The sequence below is a fragment of the Penicillium griseofulvum genome (assembly GCF_001561935.1).
Source record: "Penicillium griseofulvum strain PG3 chromosome Unknown contig_86, whole genome shotgun sequence".
NCBI classification, from domain to species: Eukaryota; Fungi; Ascomycota; class Eurotiomycetes; order Eurotiales; family Aspergillaceae; genus Penicillium; species Penicillium griseofulvum.
In genome coordinates, this window is record NW_024467473.1 from 1,477,420 (window position 1) to 1,495,333 (window position 17,914).

The following is a 17,914-nucleotide window of genomic DNA, read 5'->3' on the forward strand; positions in this document are numbered from 1 at the left end:
ATAGGTCTTTGCTGGATGAGCCTCTGGAAGACCATGGGCATCTTTTCTGCCTCCACCGGAAATCCACATTCTTGATCCGTCAATTTTTCTCGAGGTTTGTTCTTCCTTCAGACCTTGGAATAGGTCTGTTCCGGACAGGCATATCAACCGGAATCACTTGCCACCTTCATCCTCGGGCAGCAAAAGAAGCGCCCTTGGTGAGAGACGATCAAAAACAAAAATTGCTTCTAAGAAAAGCTGGGAATTGTGGTATGTCATGGTCATCCCCATTTCATTTTCGGTTTGCTGACTATTAGGGCTTTTCCAGGACCCGTGACTTCTTCCATCGATTCATTCGTCCTCCCAGCGTTTCATTCCTTCAACCGGTTAAACTCCGGTCTTGGTGCATGGTCTACTGATCATTGTGGGATATTAAACATGGGACAGCCATGGTACAAGGGGATATTAAAACTGGGATGAACATGCATGTCATGTTTCGGGCGTTGTGCGGGTTCCTTGATTTTGTTTGTACAGATCCAGTCCAGAAGAACGGATCATTTTTTTGTTGTTTGAGTGATACCCCACAAAGCATAGCCTTCTTTGTTTATTTTTTACTGTTGCCACCTCGGTCAGTTTAATACTATTGTTTCGTTGCAATTAATGGTCTTGTAATCAGACCTGTTCAAGAGTAGCCTTGCCCCAATGATAGTATACTAAAAACAAAAAGGAAAGATGCAGCTGAGAGCTAGCAACTGATGGAATCAACAAAGGGTTTCGTCTCAGGGCTTCTCTATGTATATAGGAGTGACAGTGCATCATGTCAAATTAAGTAAAAATATGGGCTCATAAACCTCCAGAGAGGTGCTACCAAGAGGCAGTGGGTATGAAGGGAAGTATAGGCTTCAAGAATTTGGGATGATAATAGCAGGTGTTTTCATCGGGTCGAAAGGGCTGGGCTATATCCAATGGGGTGCTACTCGGTATATTAGAACTGCTACCCGTAATGGAAAAAATTATACTACCTACATAAATGGTAGTTATGTTGGTAGTATACTACCCAGTTCCACTTGATGGTTATCGTACAAGGTGCATTCTTTAGCGTGAGCAAACAACATATGACCGTTATATAGGGAACAAAGATTTGGCTTAATGATTTGATAGTTATCATAGTTAAATGGAATTCGACATATGGCGGAGAAAGCTACATGATATGGCACTTCCCCCTTCGCTTACGACCTCGCTCCTTGATTGTGTTATCATTCCAATCCTGAATACGCCGGCGCCATTCCTCGTTTGTGGGTGGCGGTAAGCTAGTGGGTTCGGTTGAAACCCGCCTGTGGAAAGACCGCTGCCTCTGTGGTATCTCATGCTCATCATCTGCTGCAGTGTCCTGTCCATCTTCATATGGCTGTGGGATGTGGAGAAGGTTTGGTGATGATACAGAGTATGGGAAGTAGGCGTCGCCCAGTGCATCGCCCAGTGCCGAGTCCCTCAAGTATGGGAGAGGCATGGTGTTCTCTTGAGGAGGCACTTGGGCTGGATATACAGCGACCGTAGGTGTGGTAGGTTGGATCGCTGGGTGTGAAGCAGGTCCATGGTGTCCTGGTGAGAGATCGTTTGTGAATGAGTCTTGGGGGACCAGTTGTTCTGAGTTAAAATCTCTGCCAATGGAATCTCCCCTGCGTCTGTAGTCTGTCATAGGAGCTAGGCTCTGTAAAGTGACCGAATGTGGGCGTGGGTGAATTGGTTGCTGTGTGAGACGAGCTGTTTCTTCTCTTTCATGCTGAAGGGCCGAATTGACGGCATTGACTGGGGAGAGAAGCATTCTCTGTAGATCATCTGGCAATGGGTCCACTGCTTCACGCTTGTAAGGAGGAGGTGGTGGCACCCAATTATCGGCGTCGCTCTCGTGGGGAATTTGTCGGGAGTTAGGGGAATTACGATATCGAGGGTCGTATCGCCCACGAGTTGATGCAGCCGCAGTGGCGGCTCGATGAAGAACTTCACTAGAACGAGGCTGCGTATTGTCATATGGAAGGTCAAGTATTTCCCCTCGAGAATTTCCATTTGGCGAGGTAGGAACTGCAAGACTGTTGCGGCGGAAGTGAAGCGGCAGAGCTCGGGATTCTCGAGTAACCGCTGAGCGACCAAGGCGCGAAAATGCTGTAGCAGTATCACCACGATGTAGTTGTGTTCGCCTTCGTTCAAGTTCAACTTCCGTGGCTAAAGAGGAGTCCGGCTCCATGAGAATCTTGGGTGTCATTTCTCCGACTTCGATATCAAGCTCAAGCGTTCCACCGTTCATAGTAGAGCGCTCAAAATCGAGGAGTAGGATTCGACCACCGTCAACTGGGATATCTTCTTCACCAAAGACTTGTGGGCGCACACCACCAGGCGCTACCGCGACGAGTCTCCGACGGCGCCTTGAGTCTGAGCGTACCCAATGAGCGGATGTTATCCCGTGCATTTCACTCACCCGCCGCCCTCGGATCAAGATCTTAGGTTGCTGAACAATCTTCTGAAGCTGTGCTAGATTGTCGCGAGGCGCGCGACCTCCATAATGATGACCACCACCAATTTGGGTACCAGTGATTTCACTAGCACCCAAGCCAGGCATCCCATATATCCATAGTTCTGAATCTTGAAACCCAAAGGCAGAAAGCTCTCCCTCGTCATCCGTGGCGGGTCTCATGCTTGGCCGCATTTCCCGAGACTCATCCGTGAAGAATGGACTAGCAAAATAAACGATTCCCGCATTATTGTTCAATTGAAGCGCCCTAAACGCGCCCAATTGTGTGTCATAGCCCATAACCCAATGATCTTCACCTTCTCCATGACCAGCAATAAGGGAGGCGTGGGTGATATGGCAACCGATTGTTTCAGGAAAGAGTATTTGTGTTGTCCACATTCGCATCTCGAGTTCTTCGGGTGAGGCGTCCGTTCCGGTCTCAGTATAGAACGGAGGAGTAATGGTGACGATACCTTCAGCCGTGAAGCCAAGAAGCATCGCTCCATCAGGCGAAAATGAAAGTGCATCGACACGGAGACAACGCACCGCCCGACGGTCGGTTGGTAAAGCCTCTTCCCCCACAGCGTATACCTCAATACTATCCTCAAAGGCCAAGGCTAGTACACTACCTGCCGGAGAGAATTTGATGTCTCTTGGAGCATCGTTTAGTGTGATAACTTGGATATGCTTGGCTTCATCATCAGAAAGCTGGTAGATATGAACTCGATGTGTGGAAGACAAAACAGCAATGAGAGAGCCATCATTACGTATCGTAGCTCCCAGTGGCCGCCTTCGAGTCTTAAGTTCGTGCTTGACGACGATTCGGTCGGTGGCCACGTCTAGTATAGCAATGCGAGAAGAACTGATGCAGAGAAGAAGTTGACCATTCGCTGAAAATGAAAATCGAAAAACCTCGCCGTGTGGGAATGCCGTAGACGAGCTCATAGAACTTGAAATTAATCGCACAAGTGTTTGCTGGGGCCGTAAAAATGCATCAAAGGCGTTCTGCCTGACCTCTTTGATAAATTGGCGCTTGAGTTTAATAAGGTTTTCTGCCTCAGAAATGACCCCACGAGCCCAAGAAAATGATGGACATTGTGACAACTGATAGGCATATAATGCTGCGGAATCGGATGCATGCTTCCATCTTCGATTTAACAGAGATAATGATGCAAATGTATTGGCATCAGAAGCATATAATATCCTATTAACTCAGTAAGCATTGTAGTCAATGACCGATCATAAGGCCACATGTCGAACACGAGATTACGATTGCCAGATAGAAACTTACTGCTCAAGCACATTAAGTGGTAGCCGGTCAAACGTAGTATTTGAACTGGGCGCAGAAGAGCTTTGGACTAAAGAGTCTTCGTAGAGGGAGGTATCCTCCATGATCACCGCTTTGTACCTACATACGACGGATAAGGTACGACATTGTTGAAAAGAAGATGGTCTTGTGGCTGTGCAGTTTCTCGCCCCATGAGGCAATGCGGGACAGTGTTAATGAATCAACTCCATGCCGATCGCCTACATTGTCCAAGTCCCAAAAAGATAAAAATAGAAAGTGCCTTAGGCAGAAATTTGGTCAGCAATTTTAATTTCACGTGCGGATGAGTCAACATTCCCCACATGTCCGATGGATCCCATGGAATGCCCGCAGTCGCAATTTTTGATAAGAAAATGAGATCGCCGGATTTTGATATCTGGGGAGACCTTGTACACGATGTGTTTGTAGGTTTGGCCTAATTTCACTAGCCATTGAGAGCTCCTCATTTCATTCTCGCCTTCTCCCTATCTTTGCAGTTGTGTTCATACCCCTCACTCTGTCTAACCGCTAATCGGCCGACTCCGAAAACACCCCGACCAAGTTCTCCAAATCAGCAATCTTTTGCTTCCCCTGTATTAGCAATCGGCATAACTCCCTTACAATTGGGAGTGCATCATGTCACCTGCACCAGCCCAAGTCAATTCCTCCTCCAAGCTCCCATCACCCGGATTCAACGCCGGCGCCCGACCCTACCGTTCCCACAAGGTCCGCGCCTGTGACTTATGTCGCAAGCGCAAATCCCGATGTACCGTTGATATTCCTGGTCAATCCTGTCTTCTTTGTCGCGTGCAAGGTGCCGACTGTCATTATCAAGAGGAGGCAAATGCGGACACTTCAATCTTGAGTGCCCCGGATTCAAAATCCTGGCCGGGGCCTCCAGTGATGGACGCCGTGCCTGGGCAGAAGCGTAAGCGCAGTTCCGATGAACTAGCCCACTTAGGCCAGAATATCCCGCCCCGCCAGCCGATCAATGGACCCAGTCCCCATGGAACGACTTCATCGGGTGGCCGTCGGGGAAGTGACCCGCGGCGGAAAGATATGGACGATCATCAGAATGAATCAGTTCTCATTGTTGGTCCTATGGTCGCTGAAGATGCTCAAGTCATTGAAAAACACATGCCCCCAGAGCGGACGAGTCTCTCGGAAGAGCCCAAGAGTCATCCGTATAATATCTATTCTAGCGATCCGCGGAAACCGGTCCTTTATACCACAATCTCGCGGCGAAGGAAAGGTATGCGGAAAGGAACACCTCCTGGTGAGAACCAGAAGGAGGTCCTCGAGCAAATACTGGGGCCTTTTAAACATGATCTAGTGAGACTGTATGTTGACTGTTACCCCCGCCCAAAAACTCCTCCACCCTGCTGATATTTTCTCCTCTAGCTTCATTGATCGTTTTAACGTTTCTTTTCCGATCTTTGACGGGGAATCGTTCTGGGAATCATACATCGCCGAAGACCTGCATGACCCACCAGCTGCACTAGTGTGTCAAGTCTATTCCATGTCCCTCGTATATTGGAAACACACCCAAAAACTTGCGTGTCATCCGAAGCCTGACGTTCGATATGCCATCAACATGACCGTCGCCGCATTACATGAGGAATTTTCAGCTCCCGGGTTGGACACAATCAGCGCCGCGCTTATTGACCTGACTGGACGACCCATTTTCTCCATGACTGGCAACGCTGTCAGCTGTGGCCGCATGTTATCTCTGGCAAACTGCCTTGGTTTGAACCGTGATCCTAGCAATTGGAAGCTCTCACAAGCAGAAAAAAACCAGCGGATTCGTCTGTGGTGGGGAGTTGTGATTCACGATCGTTGGTAAGATTGTTCCGTTTTTCTTTCGGCTTGCAATAAAACCTGACAATAAATAGGGGGAGCTTTGGTCATGGTGTCCCACCTCAGATTTCCAAAAATCAATACGACGTGCCTTTACCCACCGTGGACGTATTGGTCCCATCAAACCTCCGTACTACAGAGCGTGTGAGAGCAGCACACTGCCACATCTACCTATGCCGATTAACCGAGACCTTGGGCGAGCTATTACCTCTTGTCTACGGGTTGCAACACAAACCCCCACGCGAGACATCAAAGAAGCTCAGACAAATACGAACAGATCTAGATATATGGGAAGACTCCCTACCAGACTGGTTGAGAGGCCCCACGATTCACACCGGAGAACGAATCTATGGAGCAAGCAGCTTGCAACTGGCTTTCTTAGCTGTCAAAATGCTTGTCAGTCGGGTTGAACTAAATGTAAGCTGAAGATGGGGAAAACTGAAAAGAGTGATCATTAACAACCTTGCAGGAAGTCAACAACTCCGAAACAGAAAACACCGAGGCACGTCGCTATTTCCAAACGGAATGTAGAAAGTCAGCAGAGGAGATTGTTGGATTCATAACCTCTTTGCGAAAGGGAAATTTCACAGAGTTCTGGCTACCCTGTATGTTGAAGCATCCTCTCTGGTCATTTACTTTTCCCCCCCCTAATTCTTTTGACAGATAGCGCCTTTCACCTCACGTCAACGGCAACATTGCTGGTTCGTTGTGCGTTTGAGACCACTGACAGCGAAGTTGCTCGATCCTGTCTTTCCAATGTCGAAACATTGCGCTCAGTCTTGCGTCGTGTGCGGGAAGAAGAAGACTGGGATGTAGCAGACATGTGCCTGGATCACTGCGAACGCATTATGCACCGGCTTCCCGGAACTGGTGCCACCATGGACCAGGCATTCACAACCACGATGGCAGACAGCGGGCTGGTCAACCCGGCCGCGATATCGCTGCCTGAGACGCAGACAAATAACGATATCGTCGACGACATGATGTCAATATCTAATACTTTTGGAACAATGGACGGTTTCCCCTTTGACATGACAGGAATATGGGATGTCTCCGTCTTCCAAGATGTGAACCTGACGTGATCAGATTATTGGACATATTTACTTTTATATTCTTATTTCAACAATATACCCTGGGATCCAAAGCCCAACGACCTTGATATCAGTTCAATCTCAGTCTTTTTCATATTAAAATTTCCGACTAAAATTTTGTACAAAAAAACAAACAAATCCCCAAACGCTATTTTACACTCGTTCATTAATTACCAGAACGAACCCCTGATGATCTTCTAGACAGGGAAAAAAAAAAGTAATTGGCTCGCGCCAGTTACTAGTTCTTGGAGCCACCGAACATGCCAGTGAAGGAGCCCTTCATGCTCTGCATCTGCTCCTGGCGGGCCTTCTCCTCTTCAGCTGCCATCTCAGCGAGCCACTTCTCGCCGTTGGCGCGAATCTCCGACTCGATCATCTCGTAATTCTTTTGACCACGCTCGCGGATCTGATCCCAGAGCATTTTGCCCTGAGCCAGACCCTCGGAGGGTGTCTGCTCACCGTTCAGGGTGGCAGAAGACTTCAAGCCAAGTGCAGCAGCAAAGTTGCCGAGACCACGCGAGGGCTTCTTCTTCTGCTCCTCGGCAAGCTCCTTCTCAAAGCGCTCACGCATAGCCTTCTCGCGCTTGGCAAATTCAACGGGAATGGGAGTGCCATCGAACGACTTCAGCACGGTACGCACGTCTTCGACGCCCATACCAGCAAGGTATTCCAGGAAGGGGATGAGGGCAACCAGTGTCTTATCTTTCGGGTCTCCGGTCCACTTGTCCAAAACAATGGCATTCTCAGGCTGGTAGCGGGCGTGCTCTTCCTTGGTGTCGATGAGAATAACCTTGGAAAGGTCACGGTTGAGGTATTGCAAATCCTAGAAGAAAATTAGCACTCTATGACTCGAAGGGGGAAAACAGAAGTTGGCATACCTTGATGTATTCTCCATCCTTGTATCGAGTCGCCTCGCGGAACAAGGGCCAGCGGATGATGCGGTAAGGGTCGAGTTTGCGTAGGACTTGGTCGGCCATCATACTGGGCACACTGGTGAACAAAACGAGCTCATAGTATTGGTTGAGGTAGCGGAGGAAGTAGTCGACACCAGGTCGCTTGGCAACCCGCCATCCGTGCTCCCGGGTCCATTCGCTGTGAACAAGGAGATCCTCCAGACTGAGCACCAGGGTGTATGGCTGACGCATCTCGGCGTCCTCATCCGGAAGCAGCTTGGGGAAAGCAGGGTCCTTGTAGTAGCTGGTGAGATCGCTGGTGCGGGCCTTGATACGGTTGTACCACAGACCGGGACTCCATCCAGATGGGATCTCAGGGTGTTGGCGCTCCTCCTCTTCGGTTTCCCAGTTGCGACCTAGGTATCCCATACCAGCAACACCAGCAAGCAGCATGGCTGCGTATACTATATTGGCCATACGGGCCTTGCGGCGGTCGATAGATGTCTCATATCCGCCTTTGGGGATGTCACCACCTCCTCTACCATCCGTACCGTACTCTTCTGACTGGGTAGGGTCTTCTGTGAGGTTCAATGGTCCCTTTTTCATACGACCTTCCAATTCAGCGGCCAGCGTCGACGGAATACCTTGTGTCAGATCGGGGAGAGGCGTCTGTGGGGCTTGTTCGACCTAGAAAGACAACGTCAGAGGGGGTTTGCTTTCTGTAAAAAAGTAACAGGGAAGTCTTACTGGTTCGGAAGGTTGTGTAGGCTCAGCTTTTGTATCAAACTCAGGTTGCTCTCCGGCGAAGTCCTTTTGAGCTGGTTGGGGAGTATTGGGCTTCTTCGATTTGTTCGACTTCGCTCTTAACTGGATACCCGGGGAAAGCTTGTAAGCAGCGTACGGCGAGGGCCGCACCGACAGGGTCGATGCCCGAACGGCGGAAGCGAGGACATTTGGCCTCGTTAGAGGCAAGACTGCACGACTAAGCATTGTGTATTGAGACTTGGAACAAAACTGTCCTGAATGATGAGATAAACGACAGTTTCCCGTTAAAAGTCGGCGCGACTCGGTACGGTAGCTCATCCGAACCATCCGTGCACTTTATTTATATATCAACTCCCTCGGCCATCGAGTCTTCTCCTTTTTTTTTCTTTCCTTCTTCAGAAAGTTCACCCAGACATTAATTTGACCTATCAAGCATTTCTTCTATGCATGCCGGGTTGTATTAGCTGGGGAGACCAACGAAGATATTCTTCATTCCCACTACCAAGAGCGCAGCAAAGGATTTTCCCGTGAAGCTGCGCTCCGATCGTGGGACACAAATCTTTTTAGCATTTTTCATTTTCTCTTTTTACCATCTGATTACCAGAAATATGATATTCCTGTCCAAATTTAGACTTGCTCGTATCTCATAGAACTCATCTGCATACATTCCAATCATGGGATTCAAAAAGAACATGCTCCATTTCGAGGAGCAACTCTCCGATGTCGAATCTGAACCAGACGCCGAACCTCCGATCTTACTGCGATTCCCTTTCCTCGATCTACCGTCCGAGATCCGCCTGCATATTTATCATTATGTCCTGTTCACGCCGACCCGGAAAAGTGCATTGAAGCCCACTGGCAATGTTGGGTCTTCGGCGAAGAAGAGCAAACCTCTAGCACCATCCTCGCACCGCATCGCGCTGTTCCGTGTCTCGAGGCAAATCCATGACGAAGCCACTCACTATTTCTATTCGACTCAGATATTCCGTGTGTTTCCTGTGCAGGACTTCTTGCGCATGCCTACAATCCGGGCTTTGCCTCGACGCCACCGCTCTTCGATCACAACAATTGAATTGATTGTGGGATCAAGCTGGACTGCACCCCCAAAGTCATGGGTTGTAAACCAGGGCTTGGGTTTACACGACATGGAGCTTGTCCGCACATTAAAAGTGTTTGTACAGTGTGACCCTTCACAGCCTGCGTTCGAGGGCTTTCGCATCTCGAAGGATTACTATACCAACTTTTGTGGCAAATTATTACATCAAATCCTGGAACGCCTGCCGGGTCTAGTTCAGGTTGAATTCGATGCATGGCCCTCTGTAGAGAAGAATGGACCTTTGATGACTCGCTTGCTTACGGAAACCCGCGATGCTCAGAAAAAGGTCCTCTGGGGCCCTGAAAGAGGCTGGACCGACACTCAAGATGACACTCACGAGAAACATGGCCTCACTGACGTGGATTCTGCCTTTGATGGCCTGCGGGCCTATTCTGCTGATGTCGTCGAAGCCTTGAGCAACTCGCTTCAAACAGTCAAGTTGGAGTCATGTTAATCCATTATTCGGTGGAAATTGTTCATGTTGTTACGATTTACATACATTGTGCAGCGTATAGATCCTCATAGAGACAAGACACTTGCATTCAACAATAGCCCACATGCCATTCTTGTTGATAATAAATTTATTATCGTTACGTCGAAATTTGAATAGATTTCATTCATCTGTTGGTCTGATTTGGTAACATAAAGCCCAACCAATCAGAAATAATTAAAGTGGTTTGATTGGCACACTTTTCTACCTCTTTAGAGATCTTCATCAACTTCCATGGCAGCACCGTTTGTCTCCTCTTTGGATGATTGCCGTGCCACCGAGGCTTCCTTGTCAATCATCTGCCGCGAAACGGCAACAATGTTATCCTCAATCAACTGTTGACTTACGTCCTCGATATCTGTAAAGCGTCAGTACCTGTTTGGGGGATTGTCACGAAAAAGAAAAAACATACGCTTCTTGGGATCAACCTTGCCAACATATCTCGTCTTCAGCTGATCCTTGCTCAACTCCGTCTCTTCCTTGATTCGCTTCTCGTAGCCCTCTGCAAGAAGAACAAGCTGCTTCATGCGTTCCACGTTGTGCTTACCCTCGTCGTGGAAGTCACTCATCTCCAAGGCCTCGGTCCATACGTGTTTGTGAAGGTTCATCAACATGTTCTCTTCCAATCCCGTCTTACGGTAATCGATCGCAATGCTGTAATAGTGGCGGTTGAGACCGTGGATCAGAGCCTGGATCGAGGGCTTGTTGAGGTGACCCAAGTTTGATGTAGTCTGGCGGGGCTCCTGACCCATGACCACCGTCTGAGGCTGGATAAGACGGAAGGCGTCAATGACAACCTTGCCCTTCACTGACTGGATAGGATCGACGACAACCGCAACCGCACGCGGAGTGAGCTGTTCAAAGGATTGCTGAGTGTTGATATCGACCGAGGAGAGCCAACAGCCGAAACCGGGATGCGAGTGGTACCAGCCAACGACAGTTTCTGGTCTGTACGAAACTATCAGCTTGGGGGAGTCCTTTGGTATATATCAACTGATAGGCTTACCGTCCCGTCTGTCGGAGCATTTCCATCATTCTAGTTTGGAACACCGGGTCCACTGCCTCAACACTGACACCAGTACCGCTCTGGGGCATAGCAAAGACGTCCACTACGCGAACTGTGTATTCATCAACGAACTCGCCCAGCATCAGGCCCATGACTTCCATCGGGACACCGGCGCGGCCATGTCGTAGCATCTTTAGCAGAGCCAAGGAGGAGATGTGGACAGTTTCAGAGTTATCAATCAGGTTTGGGGTATCCTAAACACAGTTCTCATTAGTCGATGTAGATGAATATGGTGAAGCTAGGCTATAGCGCTGCCATTAATGCCTCCCAACGAGGGGATTAGAGGTCTTATCCAACTTACACCACCAGGAGCAGCACCTCCCATCCCCATGCCTTGAGCGGCTTGGAGCATCCGGTTAAGGCGATCCATAGTAAAGAGATATCCGACAAGACTTGATGAAACGAGAGTAAAGAGGGCGAAGCTATCGCTATTTGGAAGCTCCGGAGCAAGTCGATTTGTCTCTAGTAGTTTGGTATTGTCGAAACAGTATTCAATGAAAGATACAAGATAGCAAAAATCCCCGACAGATGTGATATTAGCGAGAAGATAACAAGGTTGTCAAAGACGTGTTAACTGATGATGAGCAAAGCCGTGGGAGCTTTGCCTGACGAAGGCGGTGTGTGGTTCGGTCGGCTTCCGCTCCTTCGCGGCCGATTCTCTCTCCTCTATCTATTCTTCAAAAGCCTGAATGAACAATGACATTGGCTTGCTATTGTGATTAAGTTCTACTACCTAATCTTCGCATTGCGGGATCTGGTGACAATAGGTGCCATCGCTGCCTATCTACCCCCCTGGGAGTATATCTGCATTGCGCCTGCGACTAACGCTACTTCATCATTCCCCGGATCTCACTTACACTTCTTGAACTTCACTTTTTTTTCTCCCACTCTCAACCAAGTGACCGTCAGTCACTCTCTGCAACATGGCTTTGGAACCTATCTCTGATAGGCTTCTCGGCTCTAAAAACAAGAAAGTCGCTTATTTCTACGACTCCGATGTGGGCAACTATGCCTATGTCTCGGGCCACCCCATGAAGCCTCATCGTATACGCATGACACACAGCTTGGTGATGAACTATGGCCTCTACAAGAAAATGGAGATCTACGTGAGTACTCTTCTCTCTTTTCTGTTTGACCCTTGCACTAACAAATCAGCGTGCGAAACCTGCCTCAAAGTATGAGATGACCCAGTTCCACACCGACGAATATATCGACTTCTTGTCCAAGGTCACACCTGACAATATGGACCACTTCTCAAAGGAACAGAGCCGGTACAACGTTGGAGATGATTGCCCCGTGTTTGACGGCCTTTTCGAGTTCTGCGGAATCAGCGCTGGAGGCAGTATGGAAGGCGCTGCGCGACTGAACCGCAACAAGTGTGATGTCGCCGTCAACTGGGCTGGTGGTCTTCATCACGCCAAGAAGAGCGAAGCAAGTGGCTTCTGCTATGTCAATGGTATCGTACTTTCGTCTTCAAAACTCTTGTCTCAGAAGCTAACACCCACGTAGACATCGTTCTCGGTATTTTAGAGCTTCTGCGCTTCAAACAGCGAGTTCTTTACGTTGATATTGATGTTCACCACGGCGATGGTGTCGAAGAGGCCTTCTACACAACTGATCGTGTCATGACCTGTTCTTTCCACAAGTACGGCGAGTACTTCCCTGGTACTGGTGAGCTTCGCGACATCGGTGTTGGGCAGGGCAAACACTACGCAGTCAACTTCCCTCTTCGTGATGGTATCACTGATGTCACGTACAAGAGCATCTTTGAGCCAGTCATCAAGAGTGTGATGGAGTGGTACCGCCCCGAGGCCGTGGTCCTTCAGTGCGGTGGTGACAGTCTGTCCGGTGATCGCTTGGGCTGCTTCAACCTTAGTATGCGAGGACATGCCAACTGTGTTAATTTCGTCAAGAGCTTTGATCTGCCAACATTGGTTCTTGGCGGTGGTGGCTACACTATGCGCAACGTTGCACGGACATGGGCTTATGAGACTGGTATCCTTGTCGGAGAACCCCTGGGATCGGAATTGCCATACAATGATTACTATGAGGTAAGATTCGTGTTTCTTCCAGATGAACTAATACTAACTGAATTAGTACTTCGCTCCTGATTATCAGCTTGATGTCCGCCCCTCCAACATGGACAACGCCAACACCAGAGAATATCTAGACAAGATTCGCAACCAGGTCGTTGAAAACCTCAAGCGCACGGCATTTGCTCCTTCAGTCCAAATGACAGATGTGCCGCGTAACCCCATGTTGGATGGCATGGACGACGATGCTGATGATGTTATGGATGACCTCGATGAGGATGAAAATAAAGACAAGCGGTTCACACAACGACGATTCGACCAACGCACGGAAAAGGCTGGCGAGCTTAGTGATAGCGAAGATGAAGAGGAAAATGCCGCCAACGGTGTTCGTCGTCAACCAGGCTCCATGCGTCGTCGCAACCAAGTCAACTACCGAAACCTCGAGCCGGACTCTGGGCTGGATAGTGGCATGGCAACCCCTCAAGATGGCTCATCTGCAGCTGATGGGGAAATGGATTTCGCCCTTGATTCAAAAGTGGGCGATGCCCCACGCACTGAACCCGAGGCGCCTTTTGCCGCCCCGGAAGCTTCTCACGCTGATGAAACCCCCATGACTGATGCCGATAACATGGCTGTGGAAAGTGAGGAACAGGAAGCCTCTACAACCTCTCAACGCCAGTCTCCTCCCCCTCACGACGAAGATACTACGATGGAGGACGCTACTGCTACTGTCGCTGAACCCACTACTTCGGAACAGGCTCCGGCGCAAGTGTCAATGGTTGAGGAAAAGCCTCTCGTCGCGGGCTCCACCACCTCCCCTTTGCGGGCCCAGTCCCCTCCAAAAGAGGCTCACGATTCTACCCTCGAGAAGAGTGCTGAGGCTTCTGCTCCTACTGTGGATACCGCGGCCACAGCGACTAAGGAAGAGAACTTGGAGCACCTAGCAGAAACCAAGAAAGAGGAGTAATCGGCTGTGATGCAAAGACGACAATATCGGATCTGGCGCAACGGACAATGGCAGAAAGGTGTTATCGGTTTAACAGCGTGCTCGCATCTTGCTTGACACTGGGAGGGCATTACTCGTGGCGGAATGGCAGACTCGAATCGAGGTTTAACCTTGAAATGTTTCGGGGATGGCGGGTTGTTTTATGAACTTTCAAGGAATCATTTCATGTTTTATCTTCATCCATGTGCTATCTGTTTTTCCTTTCGCCTGGCTTTTTTTTTGAGGCTGCAAATGTATTATTCAGTGAAATGCAATCTCCCAAACCATTACATTTGAACCCTAGAAGTATACGGTTGATGCCTCAGGCATTAGACTTTACCGCTATTCCAAGTTAGGCTAGTATTAGGGCAAAGTTGATGGAGCTGAGCAGCCAATCACCTGCCAACGCCAAGATTTTACGCACTTTGCCCACTAAGCGAGAAAGCACACCTCTAGTTTGGATCCTCGACGTTCGACCTCTTGTCGCCAACCTTTTTCACCCAACTTCGTCCCCGTGATCATCAGCCATCATGTCTAAGAGAGGGTGAGTCTCCCAGCGATTCCCTCCGTGGCCCCATTCGATTCGGAACCGATACAGAATTTTGCAAGCATGGACAAGCAACACAACACCTTTGTTTCGAGAGGATAGAATGGGACTCGGATTAGGAAAAGAACGAATCGACAAGAACGAAATTCGCTAACTGTTAAACAGTCGTGGCGGTGCCGCCGGCAACAAGCTCAAGATGACTCTCGGTCTGCCTGTGTACGTCTACAATTTCCTTATCGTCTAGTCTGTTTCGAATGCGCCTTTTCTTGCCCGCCGAATCCCACAAGTTATTTCCAGTCAATCAACACCCTCAGAAGAACATACGCCATACGACAAACGAAAAGATCGGCGGGAAGAAAGGGAAAGAAAAATTGGATATCCACTTTCAGCATTCGAAACACGACGTCTTCAAGATCTAGAACAATTCACTAACGGGTCCTTTTTCGTCAAACAGTGGCGCCGTGATGAACTGCTGCGACAACTCCGGTGCTCGCAACTTGTACATCATCTCCGTCAAGGGTATCGGTGCCCGCCTGAACCGTCTTCCCGCTGCTGGTGTCGGAGACATGGTCATGGCCACCGTCAAGAAGGGAAAGCCCGAGCTCCGCAAGAAGGTGATGCCCGCTGTCGTTGTCCGCCAGAGCAAGCCTTGGCGCCGCCCCGACGGTATCTTCCTGTACTTCGAGGACAACGCAGGAGTTATCGTCAACGCCAAGGGTGAGATGAAGGGTTCCGCCATCACCGGTCCCGTCGGAAAGGAAGCTGCTGAGCTCTGGCCCGTACGTTATACACTCCACCTGGAAATGGATTCCTTTCCATTTTTCACATCTCCGATCCCAAGCTAACACTTTTCTTAGCGTATTGCCTCCAACTCCGGTGTCGTCATGTAAAGAGAGAAAACCCGAATTTTAAAGAAAAAGAACGATACCAAACCTCAAATCTGCTTGGGACCTGGAATGCGGTGCATATGAGACCATAGGATTAAAATGGGAGCTGGACAGGTGGTGTCCATTTGACGAAATCCAACTGTTTATTTTAAAGCCGGTTTTATCCTCCATCTAGGTGTTATCTCCCTCCCTTTACTGGCAGCTCTCGGAAGTATTACTTTAAAATCACATCCTTTTGCAATGCCTTGCCCGTTACCTCGAGGGCTGGCCTAAGGGTTTTAGGCAAGCTGTATGGGAGGGGACTTGGTCCTGGTTGTTTCTTCTTTGTCCGATATATGAACTCTGATATGACCACCAATGGCTCAGCGTAGTCCCTTGCTAGACCCTTCGTAGATGTACAGTATATATACATATATACATATATATATAAGTGTATAGGGGACAACTTGAATAAACCTGCAGTTCTATATCTGGCTTGAGGGTGTTGTGAATATATATACCGCAATATATGTATCCAAATCCAACCCGCTCGGTTATCCAATGCTTTTAATACAATTATAAACAAATCTACAACCCAATTATTTCATCTGTCCATTCGGAGTCTTCTGTTCTGATTTGACTTTCCGAGTAGTCGTCTTCGCCTGAGCACCACAGGATAAGAACCAAAGCAGAGCCACACCCAGCGTCACTAGCACGAGGATATGAACTACCCACCAGATATGCTGCACGCCAGCTGGACACATAGTGATCTCATAGCTCCACTCGCCAGCGACTTCATCAAACCACGCCGAAAGGAGACCGGCATTACCGCCGAACTCTCCCATCATCGAACGGAGGGTCACCTCCCGGATAGAAGGGTCGTTGATGTGCTGAGTTTTATTGAAGCGATTTGCAGCCCACTTCCAAGTCCGAGACAAACCCTCATCATCGACTGTTTCAGTGCGGTTGACGAAGTGAACAGTATCACAGCCTGTGTGGTCATGGCCCGTAAGGATTAGTCCGTTCCGGCCCTGACCACCAGCAAGCGCATTCTCGTCGCCGCTCAGTCCAAATATGCCTTGCAGGATCGCGCTAGCGCTGAGTGAATCGCTGAGATGATTCTGCTCCTTGAGACCACCGTCAAGCCAGCGGGGCACACCGTCGGGACCATCCTTGTCATCAGAATCGCGGAATGAGAAATATGGTCCGTCAGTGCACACGCCGTCTTCCTTGTGCAAGGGTAGATGTGTCAAAAGCAAAGTAAAAGCCGACCGGTCCTCGACCGGCGAGAGTCGATCGGCGATCAGTCCATTCAGATAAGAATATGTATTGCTCTGGACCTCTGCAGAAAGTGCAGGAGTATCGAACATGAGGGAATTGAGGTTAATCAAATGCAGAGTAGGGGTCACAGGCTGGTCTCCAGCAGACGCAGACGAAGACAAGATTGGCGGGTGTTCGAACCGCACATCCCAATTTGCACGGCCAAACATACGCTCAAATCGCTCCATCCGCGCCTCACTGATATCACCCGCATATCCAACATCATGGTTTCCCGCGACATTGATCAAGCGTCTGGCCCACGCCCGATCCGCGCCCAGGGGTTCCGATGGCGGCGCATTGCTGCCTTCACCTTGGCTCCAACCCGCAGCACCGGTTCTGGTGATGTGGTCGTCGACTCGCTCTCCGCCATGGAACACACGGTTCCAGTACCGGTATCCGCGCCAGGCGAATTCGTCGTCGGAGATCCACTGGCTCCCCACCAAGTCGCCCAGGACGGTTGTGTGCGTCGGCCGGGTCCACCAAAAGAGTGTGCGGTAGATGTGCGCAAGATAGTAGTCATTGCCGAGGAGGTCGAGGCGTTTCACGCCTGACCTGAAAGCGCGTGGGATGTCTTCGGTTACGAGGGTTTGGAGACCGGTTGTAATTTTTGAGAGGACATTCTCGTTCAATAGAGGTGAAGTGGAGGAATTGCCGACTGCTTCCTGGATGGCGCGCCAGTGGGTCTGCATGCGAGGGTATAATTCATATTCGGGAAAAGGGAGTGAGGAGTCTCCTTCCAATTGAGGGTCTGCGAGGACTAGGAGTCTGAAGATGGCGGGTTGACTGTTTGCGTCTGTAGTTGAAACGCCGAGGTGTTGGAGAAGCGTGTTGAGCACTGAATTATGGTATAACTGCTTCTCGCCTGATTGCGAGGCAGACTGGGGTAGAGGAAAGGCGCATCCGTTGAAAACTGGGTAGAAATAGAGGTAAACAGTGGCGGTCACTGAGAGTGGAAGAAGGAGCGCAAGGGTGCGGGAGAGCAGCCAGCGGAGGGACATGAGGGATCTAGAATGACAGAAAAGGATAAATGTTATAAAGAACTATACAGCATATTGAAAAAGTTGTCTTGAAGGGTGGAAAGGAGAAGAAACAAAAAAGCCAGGGAGGACAT

The 17,914-nt window shown here is 49.4% G+C and overlaps 8 protein-coding genes across 8 annotated transcripts; 4 read left to right on the plus strand and 4 right to left on the minus strand.

Annotated features, from left to right (window-relative positions):
* Positions 1 to 1,180: 1,180 nt before the first annotated feature.
* Positions 1,181 to 3,433, minus strand: PGRI_038900 (F-box domain protein; the record flags this gene model as incomplete). Its single annotated transcript, XM_040791603.1, has 1 exon — positions 1,181 to 3,433. One exon carries the CDS (start codon positions 3,431 to 3,433, stop codon positions 1,181 to 1,183), a length of 2,253 nt encoding a protein of 750 aa, XP_040645680.1.
* A 997-nt stretch (positions 3,434 to 4,430) lies between these two features.
* PGRI_038910 (putative C6 transcription factor) lies at positions 4,431 to 6,733 on the plus strand (the record flags this gene model as incomplete). Its single annotated transcript, XM_040791604.1, has 5 exons — positions 4,431 to 5,134; positions 5,196 to 5,633; positions 5,687 to 6,068; positions 6,121 to 6,256; positions 6,315 to 6,733. The coding sequence occupies 5 exons, from the start codon at positions 4,431 to 4,433 to the stop codon at positions 6,731 to 6,733; spliced, it is 2,079 nt and encodes a 692-aa protein (XP_040645681.1).
* A 247-nt stretch (positions 6,734 to 6,980) lies between these two features.
* Positions 6,981 to 8,625, minus strand: PGRI_038920 (protein translocase subunit TIM50; the record flags this gene model as incomplete). Its single annotated transcript, XM_040791605.1, has 3 exons — positions 6,981 to 7,565; positions 7,621 to 8,322; positions 8,383 to 8,625. 3 exons carry the CDS (start codon positions 8,623 to 8,625, stop codon positions 6,981 to 6,983), a joined length of 1,530 nt encoding a protein of 509 aa, XP_040645682.1.
* Positions 8,626 to 9,074: 449 nt separating this feature from the next.
* Positions 9,075 to 9,950, plus strand: PGRI_038930 (uncharacterized protein; the record flags this gene model as incomplete). The annotated part of the gene is made up of 1 exon (XM_040791606.1): positions 9,075 to 9,950. The coding sequence occupies one exon, from the start codon at positions 9,075 to 9,077 to the stop codon at positions 9,948 to 9,950; it is 876 nt and encodes a 291-aa protein (XP_040645683.1).
* A 248-nt stretch (positions 9,951 to 10,198) lies between these two features.
* PGRI_038940 (proteasome regulatory particle lid subunit RPN11) lies at positions 10,199 to 11,404 on the minus strand (the record flags this gene model as incomplete). Its single annotated transcript, XM_040791607.1, has 4 exons — positions 10,199 to 10,344; positions 10,399 to 10,934; positions 10,993 to 11,246; positions 11,354 to 11,404. The coding sequence occupies 4 exons, from the start codon at positions 11,402 to 11,404 to the stop codon at positions 10,199 to 10,201; spliced, it is 987 nt and encodes a 328-aa protein (XP_040645684.1).
* Positions 11,405 to 11,975: 571 nt separating this feature from the next.
* rpdA (histone deacetylase RPD3) lies at positions 11,976 to 14,052 on the plus strand (the record flags this gene model as incomplete). Its single annotated transcript, XM_040791608.1, has 4 exons — positions 11,976 to 12,158; positions 12,208 to 12,508; positions 12,562 to 13,103; positions 13,150 to 14,052. The coding sequence occupies 4 exons, from the start codon at positions 11,976 to 11,978 to the stop codon at positions 14,050 to 14,052; spliced, it is 1,929 nt and encodes a 642-aa protein (XP_040645685.1).
* Positions 14,053 to 14,600: 548 nt separating this feature from the next.
* PGRI_038960 (60S ribosomal protein uL14) lies at positions 14,601 to 15,507 on the plus strand (the record flags this gene model as incomplete). Its single annotated transcript, XM_040791609.1, has 4 exons — positions 14,601 to 14,614; positions 14,783 to 14,833; positions 15,072 to 15,396; positions 15,475 to 15,507. 4 exons carry the CDS (start codon positions 14,601 to 14,603, stop codon positions 15,505 to 15,507), a joined length of 423 nt encoding a protein of 140 aa, XP_040645686.1.
* A 575-nt stretch (positions 15,508 to 16,082) lies between these two features.
* PGRI_038970 (uncharacterized protein) lies at positions 16,083 to 17,801 on the minus strand (the record flags this gene model as incomplete). Its single annotated transcript, XM_040791610.1, has 1 exon — positions 16,083 to 17,801. The coding sequence occupies one exon, from the start codon at positions 17,799 to 17,801 to the stop codon at positions 16,083 to 16,085; it is 1,719 nt and encodes a 572-aa protein (XP_040645687.1).
* Positions 17,802 to 17,914: the final 113 nt, after the last annotated feature.